The sequence below is a fragment of the Salvelinus fontinalis genome, chromosome 41 (genome assembly GCF_029448725.1).
Source record: "Salvelinus fontinalis isolate EN_2023a chromosome 41, ASM2944872v1, whole genome shotgun sequence".
NCBI classification, from domain to species: domain Eukaryota; kingdom Metazoa; phylum Chordata; class Actinopteri; order Salmoniformes; family Salmonidae; genus Salvelinus; species Salvelinus fontinalis.
In genome coordinates, this window is record NC_074705.1 from 19,020,380 (window position 1) to 19,030,562 (window position 10,183).

Genomic DNA, 10,183 nt, shown 5'->3' on the forward strand with positions numbered 1-10,183 from the left:
ACCCCAACAATTTATTCTACCCGGACCGAAATCAACGTTGCTCTTCAGACAAGCATGGGGTCCAAACGAACTCTATAGAAAATAGCAGTGTAAAATACACATAATTTATGCCGGCATTGGTGCCCTACTGTTAAACCAGTACCAGCGATTCATCGCCAAAAGCAACAATGGCGTGTCGTACCGTATGTCAACTTCTACAGCGCCGTAAGTACAACATATGTCTGACCACTCAACCGCTGCCACTCATATAACGGACTAGCTACCGAATGCTAATTAGCTAGCTTCACTGTATACAAAATGACCTTGGGTGGTTGCTAAGTACAGTATTAGATCATGACATCATCAACAAACGTTCATGATGTAAACTATGACAGTTTATATAGCTAATCTGGGTTTCTGCATCGCTAATTTGTGTATAGGATGTGGGATTGTGAAAATCAGTTGCCATTTTCTTGATTGTGGCTCCGGCACTGCAGTTGTAGTGCCCAGTACGTAAAGTTAACATTTGTTCAATAAAAGTTTTTTCGGGAATCGATTTTCAAGGGATAACTAGTTCCCAATAACACTATTCCAATGATGACCAACGAATGGCGAATTCCATTAAATCTTGAATCTTCAAACTAGTTTAGGCATACTAAATGTATTCCTAGTGTATTGTCCTATCATGTATTCATTGACTCAGGGATGGCGTCCAGTGCTGCGTCTGTGCGTCTCTCGGCTGCTGAGGTGCGTGGTCAGCGCAGCGCTGTGTTTTCCCGGGAGCAGGCTCGCCAGCGTTCCCTGTACCCGCGCACAGAGAAGATCGAGGTGACCTTGCAAATACCCGGTCTGCAGGGCACCCTGCTCGTCATGAACAAGGGAGTGTCCACACCACACAGCTGTGCACGCCGTGAGTACAGGGACAATACCTGTGGTTTTGTCTGTGTGCCGCATTGATTTTGTCAAGGCAGTCAGAAAAATTATATCATATGAATTAATTATTAAATCTCTCTCTCTCTTAGACTTGACAGAGTGGTATGTAACCAGCTCGGCCCTGGCCTTAGTAGACGGAAAGCCCTGGTCCCTGCACCAGCCCCTCACCCAATCCTGCTCCCTCTCCCTGCTCACCTTCAAAGACACAGACCCACTGCTGGTCAACCAGGTACAACACAGCACCACGGATATAGGTGTACATGCACTGAGGTATATAGCACCGGTGTAGGGTGAAGTTGCCCTTAGACGCTGATATTGGATCAGTTTGGCATTTCCCCCACTAACGGTTAAATCAAATCGTATTAGTCACATGCGCCGAATACAACCGGTGTAGACCTTACAGTGAAATGCTTACTTACAAGTCCCTAACCAACAATGCAGTTTAAAAAAATACAGATAAGAATAAGAAACTGAAGAAACAAGTGATTAAAGAGCAGCAGTAAAATAACAATAGCGGGACTATATACAGGGGGGTACCGGTACAGAGTCAATGTGCGGGGGCACATTATTAAAGTTATTAAAGTGACTATGCATAGATGATAACAACAGAGAGTAGCAGCGGTGTAAAAGAGGAAGAGCAGCAATGCAAATATTCTGGGTAGCCATTTGATGAGCTGTTCAGGAGTCTGATGGCTTGGGGGTAGAAGCTGTTTAGAAGCCTCTTGGACCTAGACTTGGTGCTCCGGTACCGCTTGCCGTGCGGTAGCAGAGAGAATAGTCTATGACTAGGGTGGCTGGAGGCTTTAGCAATTTTTAGGGACTTCCTCTGACACTGCCTGGTATAGAGGTCCTGGGTGGCAGGAAGCTGGGCCCCAGTGATGTACTGGGATGGTCGCACTACCCTCTGTAGTGCATTGCGGTCAGAGGCCGAGCAGTTGCCATACCAGGAAGTGATGCAATCAGTCAGGATGTTCTCGATGGTACAGCTATAGAACCTTTTGAGGATCTGAGTACCCATGCCAAATCTTTTCCGTTTCTTTTTATCCTAAAAAAAAAACTCCCATGCCGATGATGAGCATATCCATAAGATGATGCAGCCACCACCATGCTTTAAAATATGAAGAGTGCTACTCAGTGATGTGTTGGATTTACCACAAACATAACTATTTGTATTCAGGAGAAAAAGTTTTTAAAAAGGCCACATTTTTTTGCAGTAGTGCTTTAGTGCCTTATTGCAAACAGGATGCTTGTTTGTAGAGAATAAAACATATTCCTTCTTTACAATCTGTCACTTAGGTGGGTATAGAGGAGTAACTACAATGTTGTTGATCCATCCTCAGTTTTCTCCCATCACAGCCATTAAACTCTGTAACTGTTTTAATAACCATTGGCCTCATGGTGAAATCCCTGAGTGGTTTCCTTCCTCTCAGGCAACTGAGTTAGGAAGGATGCCTGTATCTTTGTAGTGACTGGGTGTATTGATACACCATCCAAAGTTTAAGTAGTAACTTCTTCATGCACAAAGGAATATTCAGTGTCTGCTTTATATTTAATTTTTTACCTGTTTACCAATTAGGGGCGACAGGTAGTCTAGTAGTTAGAGCGTTGGGTCAGTAACCGAAAGGTTGCTAGATCGAATCCCCGAGCTGACGGGGTACAAAAAAAATCTGTCGTTCTGCCAGTTAACCCAATGTTCCTAGGCTGTCATTGTAAATAACTGACTTGCCTGTTAAGTAAAGGTTAAATAAAAAATATGCAAGGCATTGAAAAACTCCCTGGTCTTTGCTGTTGAATCTGTGTTTGAAATTCACTGCTCGACTGAGGGACCTTAAGTCCAAGAGGCTTCTAAAACAGCTTCTACCCCCAAGCCATAAGACTCCTGAACAGTAAATGTATTGAAGGGAAAATATTGATATACTTGTTTTGAGTTGATCTCACTCGCCCAGAAAATGCTTCAAGACAATTGGTCTTGTTTTAAGATATTCTGACTTGTTTCAAGACTTTTTTTTAGGTTAAAGTAAGGTAAATGATTTGCCAGTGCACTGAAAGAATTTACCTTTTGAAGATGTCAAGTCATTGCATTGTAATGCTAAGAGATACTGTATCTAGGTAAGATAAACATTTCTGCAGTGTACAGTACATGTAGACTGTAGTGTACAGGGCCATAGATACTGTATACGGCAAACTTTTGACACCAGACATATTTGCCTCCAAAGTGGTGGTTTTCTGGTGGTGGTGACTGACTGGTCTCAGACTGTGACTGTGGTGATTGGCTGCTGGTGTGTGTGTATGGCCTTTCTCTCCCACCCTAGGCATACTGGCGGTCGTGTGCAGCCCTCCTTGGCCAGGTCCTTCAGGATGCCTTTAAAGAAGACTTTTCTGTGGAACTGCTCAGAGTCCCAGAGGTGCAAGGTATACGCCAGAAAACGCTCATACCCATGTTTTCCCTACAATTTTCATGTTCAAAAAAACATCAAGAAATGACTAGCATCTAGTCAATAGATTGGAACTGGATCCTATGTACAGTGAATCCTATATTCAGTGCATTCAGTAAGTATTCAGACACCTTGAATAGTTCCACATTTTGTTATGTTACAGCTTTTTTCTAAAATGGATTAGAATAATCTACACACAACACCGCATAATGACAAAGCGAAAACACTGAAATACCTTATTTACATAAATATTAAGACCCCTTGCTATGAGACTCCAAATTGGGATCAGGTGCATCCTGTTTCCATTGATCATCCTTGAGATGTTTCTACAACTTGATTGGAGTCCACCCGTGGTGATTTGGAAAGGCACACACCTGTCTACGGTCCCACAGTTGACAGTGCATGTCAGAGCAAAACCAAGCCGTGACGTTGACGGAATTGTCCGTAGAGGTCCGAGACAGGATTGTGTTGAGGCACAGCTCTGGGAAAGGGTACCAAAAAAAATTTGTCGCATAGCATTGAAGGTCCCCAAGAATACAGTGGCCTCCATCATTCTTAAATGGACGAAGTTTGGAACCATCAAGCCTCTTCCTAGAGCTGGGTAAACTGAGCAATCGGGGGAGAAGGGCCTTGGTCAGGAAGGTGACCAAGAACCCGATAGTCACTCTGACAGAGCTTCAAAAATATAATCACATTTTATTTTTCACATACACATGTTTAGCAGATGTTATTGCGGGTGTAGCGAAATGATTGTAATGCTTCTGTGGAGATGGGAGAACCTTCCAGAAGGACTGTAGCACTCAGGCCTTTATGGTAGAGTGGCCTGAAGGCACTCCTCAGTAAAAGGCACATGACAGCCCGCTTGGAGTTTGCCAAAAGGCACCTAAAGGACTCTCGGACCATGAGAAACAAGATTCTCTGGTCTGATTAAACCAAAATTGAAACCAAGACTGAATGTGTCACGTCTGGAGGAAACCCGACACCATCCCTCCTGTGAAGCATGGTGGTGGCAGCACCATGCTGTGGGGATGTTTTTCAGCGGCAGGGACTGGTAGAATAGTCAGGATAGAGGGAAAGATGAACGAATCAAAGTACAGAGAGATCCTTTATGAAAACCTGCTCCAGAGCGCTCAGGGCCTCAGACTGGGGTGAAGGTTCACCTTCCAACAGGACAACGACCCTAAGCACACAGCCAAGACAACGCAGGAGTGGCTTCAGGACAAGTCTCTGAATGTCCTTGAGTGGCCCAACCAGAGCCTGGACTTCAGTTTTTTATTTTTATATACATTTGCAAAAATGTATGAAAAGTTGTTTTTGCTATGTCGTTGTGGAATATCGTGTGTAGATTGATGAGGGGGAAAAACAAATCCATTTTAGAATGATTCTGTAACTTAACAAAATGATGAAAAAGTCAAGAGGTCTGAACACTTTCCGAATGCACCGTAATATAACCAGCTTTTACTTACCTTCGTTCGCTCGTTCTATCGCTAGCTTTTTGTGCTCTTTCGCTCTCTCTCTCGCTGTCCCTTTCAAATTCAGATTGTTTTGTTGGCATGAAATTTAATTTGTAGATATAGTGGTGCTGTACAGCATTTCAGTAAATATGCAATACGGATAATGAAATTAAGTTAATTTCAGTAGTAATAATAATAGTAAATATAATGCTGCTGTTGTATTGTGTAGTCTTCGGTCGATAGATGTAATTACATAAAACGATTATAAAAAGACAAAATGCTTCATCGATAAACAACAAAATGTACATTGATGATGGTAACACTATGTATTACTTGTAAGTTATGTACGATGTACACTGAGTGTACAAAACATTATGAACACCTGCTCTCTCCATGACAGACTGACCTGGTGAATTCAGGTGAGAGCTATGATCCCTTATTGGTGTCACCTGTTAAATCCACTTCAAAGGGGAGGAGACAGGTTAAAGAAGGATTTTAAAGCTTGGAGATAATTGAGACATGGATTGTGTACGTGTGTCATTTAGGGTGAATGGAAAGACGAAATATTTAAAACGGGGTATGACGAACTGGTTTGAGGGTGTGACAAACTGCAACGCTGCTGCGTTTTTCATGCTCAACAGTTTCCCATGTGTATCAAGAATGGTCCACCACCCAAGGGACATCCTACCAGCTTGACACAACTTTGGAAGGCATTGGAGTCAACACGGGCCAGCATCCGTGTGTAACACTTTTGACACCTTGTCGAGTCCATGCCCCGACGAATTGAGGCGGTTCTGAGGGCAAAAGGGGGGTGCAACTCAATATTAGGAGGGTGTTCCTAAGGTTTTGTACACACAGTGTATATAATTCATACAATGTATGTAATCTCTCTCTCTCTGCAGTAACTTCAGGAGCGTTCTGTTGTGATGTGGTGCTGGATCCGCAGTTAGATTCCTGGATCCCTTCAGAGGTCAGTGTGTGTTATATTCTGGTGTGTTTGTAACTATGTGTGTTATTCTGTTATTATACAGGAGAGTCCAAAATGATTGACAGCCTTGATAAAGATTTTATATATATATATTACAGTTGAAGTCGGAAGTTTACATTTTAGCCAAATACATTAACTCAGTTTTTCACAATTCCTGACATTTAATCTTACAAAAAATTCCCTGTCTTAGGTCAGTTAGGATCACCACGTTATTTTAAGAATGTGAAATGTCAGAATAATATTAGAGAAAATTATTTATTTCAGCTTTTATTTCTTTCATCACATTCCCAGTGGGTCAGAAGTTTACATACTCTCAATTAGTATTTGGTAGCATTGCCTTTCAATTGTTTAACTTGGGTCAAACGTTTCGGGTAGCCTTCCACAAGCTTACCACAATAAGTTGGGAGAATTTTGGCCCATTCCTCCTGACAGAACTGGTGTAACTGAGTCAGGTTGGCAGGCCTCCTTGTTCGCAACACACTTTTTCAGTTCTGCCCACAAATTTTCTATAGGATTGAGGTCAGGGCTTTGTGATGGCCGCTCCAATACCTTGACTTTGTTGTCCTAATGCCATTTTGCCACAACTTTGGAAGTATGCTCGGGGTCATTGTCCATTTGGAAGACCCATTTGCGACCAAGCTTTAACTTCCTGACTGATGTCTGGAGATGTTGCTTCAATATATCCACATCATTTTCCTACCTCATGATGCCATCTCTTTTGTGAAGTGCACCAGTCCCTCCTGTAGCAAAGTACCCCCACAGCATGATGCAGCCACCCCTGTGCTTCATGGTTGGGATGTGGTTCTTTGGCTTGCAAGCCTCCCCCTTTTTCCTCCAAACATAACAATGGCCATTATGGCCAAACAGTTCTATTTTTGTTTCATCAGACCAGAGGACATTTCCCCAAAAAGTACAATCTTTGTCCCCATGTGCAGTTGCAAACCGTAGTCTGGCTTTTTTATGGCGGTTGTGGAGCAGTGGCTTCTTCCTTGCTGAGTGGCCTTTCAGGTTATGTTGATATAGGACTCGTTTTGCTGTGGATATAGATACTTTTGTACCTGTTTCCTCCAGCATCTTCACAAGGTCCTTTGCTGTTGTTCTGGGATTGATTTGCACTTTCCGCACCAAAGTCCGTTAATCTCTAGGAGACAGAACGTGTCTCCTTCCTAAGCGGTATGACGGCTGCGTGATCCCATGGTGTTTATTCTTGCGTACTGTTGTTTGTACAGATGAACGTGGCACCTTCAGGTGTTTGGAAATTGATCCCAAGGATGAGCCAGACTTGTGGAGGTCAACAAAAAAAATTCTGCATTCTTGGCAGATTTCTTTTGATTTTCCCATGATGTTAAGCAAAGAGGCACTGAGTTTGAAGGTGGGCCTTGAAATACATCCACAGGTACACCTCCAATTGACTCAAATGGCGTCAATTAGCCTATCAGAAGCTTATAAAAGCCATGACATCGTTTTCTGGAATTATTCAAGCTGTTTAAAGGCACAGTCAACTTAGTGTATGTAAACTTCTGATGGAACTGGAATTGGGATACAGTGAAATAATCTGTCTAAACAATTGTTGGAAAAATACTAGTCATGCACAAAGTACATGTCCTAACCGACTTGCCAACACTATAGTTTGTTAACAAGAAATTTGTGGAGTTCTTGAAAAATGATTTTGAATGATTCCCATGTAAGTGTATGTAAACTTCTGACTTCAACTGTGTATATGTATATAATAAATAAAAAATGTGGCCTTTCATTTAACTAGGCAAGTCAGTCAAGAACAAAATCTTATTTACAATGACAGCCTACACCGGCCAAACCCGGACAACGCTGGGCCAATTTTGCACCACCCTCTGGGACTCCCAATCAAAGCCGGATGTGATACAGCCTGGATTCGAACCAGGGTGTTGCCTCTTGCACTGAGATACAGTGCCTTAGACTGCTGCGCCACTCGGGAGCCCGAATAATGACTGTATAAAATAAATAGTTCAAATACTGAACTATATTGTGTACCAAAATAAATGTAATGCTATTATTTTAAACTAATACAATTGCCCAGAGAAAGATTTTGTTTCTTAAAAAGGTTGGGCTTAAAATGTATTGACACCCCTAAAGATTTGTATACATTTATTGTATTTTTTATTTAACCTTTATTTAACTAGGCAAGTCAGTTAAAAGAACAAAACTTATTTACAATGACAGCCTACAATGACAGCCAAACCCGGACGATGCTGGGCCAATTGTGCGCCTCCTTGTGGGACTCCCAACCACGGCCGGATGTCATGCAGCCTGGATAAATAAAGTAGTCAAAAGTGTAGTATTTGATCACATATTCCTACATCAAGCAATGACTACATCAAGCTTGTGACTCTACAAACTTGTTGGATGCATTTGCAGTTTGTTTTGGTTGTGTTTCAGATTATTTTGCCCAATAGAGACACAAATGGTAAATCATGTGTTTTTGTGAGAAGGTTAGAGTTTCAGATCATACCCCCAAGACAAGCTAACCTCTCACCATTGCCAGTAACAGGTTAGAATATCTTGGGGGGGGGGGGATCCTCTAACTTTCTCAATCATCATTATTCACGATTAATTCAGGATTATCCGTAACCATGGTAGCCATCACATTATTGTAGAAGTGTTTAAGAACATATTGTATTTTCATTTTCAAAAAGAAGTCACAATCTTGATGTAGTCATTGCGTGCTAGGAATATGGGACCAATTACTTAACTTTGACTACTTTATTCATAAGAATCTTTAGGGATGTCAATAATAAATAAATAAAAATGTATTAGTATAAAATATATATTTTAAATGTTGCATACAATATAGCTCTGTATTTGAATTATTTATTGTATACAGTCATTGTTGCTCATCTTTATCAAGGGTGTAAATCATTTCGGACCCTACTGTGCATGCGTGTTGAGCAAAGTGAAATGAACTGAGAGTGTGTGTGTCCCAGGAGTCCCTGCGCTCTCTGACGCGTGGTGCTCAGCAGCTGATCCATCGGGACCTACCCTGGGAGCCTCTGGAGGTGGCGCCCCCTGTTGCCCTGGAGGTCTTCTCTCACAGCAGGTTCTTTATTTCTATACTCTCTTCTTCAATTGTATCATTTTTGGGGGGGTAAAATATACAAGACAAACCAAAATAATGCAAAGGTATTGAATTTGGCCGTCAATACCCCCTTTCGGAAGACTGAGAAGGTGTTGCAGCTTGTTAAGTGCTGTTATAACAGGTTATAACCTCCTAGCATTTTTCTGGACTGAAAACCTATTGGCAAAGCCAGTTTCGAAACCTCTCTTCTCTTGCAATATTTTTCCTTCTATGCCTTTTCCTCCGTGTTTTCAAAGCACTTTTTCACTTATTTTACTCTGTTTCGTATTCTCTTCCAGTGTTCTAGCTGTACCTGTGTTTGTGTTTGCAGGTGTAAGCAGGAGGAAGTGGAGGAGAAGTCAGCACAAAGTCCTAAAGGCACAGTGATGCTCTACAGGTGAGCTACGGGAACTGTACCGCGGTAGATGACTCACTCACTCACACACACACTATTGACATCCTTATCGGGACATACTGATCTTCACTGTGTTTTCATACACGTATATGGCACACACACACTCTTGTCTCGCCTCGTATCTGTCTCTTAGGTGTGGGGACCATGTTCTGTTGAGTGGGGGACCCTTGGCGGCAAGGACAGGGCTGTGCTCTCAGTATGAGGTCACTGCCATCCACCCTCTTGGAGAGGGCAAGTGGGGTCTCCACCGCCGGGCCCAGGGGCTCTCACTGCCCCTCCTGCAACAGGTACATATGCGCACAAATATGCAGGATCTGTTTCAGTGAATGTATGAAGCATCTTTGGATGTGTTCGAGTGTCAGTGAGTGAATGAGTGTGAGTGTTGAGTGCCACTGAGTGAGTCATTCATTCATTTCTCCTCTTCTCTTTCCGTAGGCCCACCACACTGTGTGGAGGAAACTGAGGAGCAGGGCAGAGAAGCTGGTAAGAAAATATTAGTCTTCACAATTTTAAAGACCACGTTCACTTTTTCTGAAGTTGTAGCTTGTATGCGACATAGCTAGGGTATTGTCATTCCATCTGAACTGATAAGTTTGAAAATATGTTTGAGTAAAGTGATCCTTTAAAAAGTGAAACATCCCTTTAAGAATCTCTCAGTATCTATTCATAATGAATTATTGAACTGCCGGTTTAATCCTATATGCTCTCCCTCTCCACAGGTTGAGGTGCCCACAGCATCAGCCAATGAAGCTATTTCAGATACATTGACTCCGCCCTCTGCCCCTGAACAGACTCCTCCCCATACCGCCCAACAATGATCATGACTATAACCGTGTCATTATATATGTCTTCGTAATATTTGTGGAATAAATGTGTACAACATGGAAA

General features: G+C 42.3%; 1 protein-coding gene across 1 annotated transcript; it reads left to right on the forward strand.

Annotated features, from left to right (window-relative positions):
* Window positions 1–3: 3 nt before the first annotated feature.
* On the forward strand, window positions 4–10,183 carry mrpl39 (mitochondrial ribosomal protein L39). The gene is made up of 10 exons (XM_055908235.1): window positions 4–204; window positions 683–889; window positions 1,002–1,141; window positions 3,225–3,324; window positions 5,704–5,771; window positions 8,750–8,862; window positions 9,212–9,277; window positions 9,429–9,582; window positions 9,731–9,778; window positions 10,015–10,183. Exons 1-10 carry the CDS (start codon window positions 168–170, stop codon window positions 10,111–10,113), a joined length of 1,032 nt encoding a protein of 343 aa, XP_055764210.1. The 5' UTR covers window positions 4–167; the 3' UTR covers window positions 10,114–10,183.

Bases quoted from the DNA above. Each gene is read 5' to 3' on its own strand.
- mrpl39 (XM_055908235.1), top strand. From the start codon at position 168: ATGGCGTGTCGTACCGTATGTCAACTTCTACAGCGCC. The intron at 890-1,001 runs GTGAGTACAGGG...TCTCTCTCTTAG, and splicing joins ACCACACAGCTGTGCACGCC to ACTTGACAGAGTGGTATGTA. The intron at 9,779-10,014 runs GTAAGAAAATAT...CCCTCTCCACAG, and splicing joins GGAGCAGGGCAGAGAAGCTG to GTTGAGGTGCCCACAGCATC.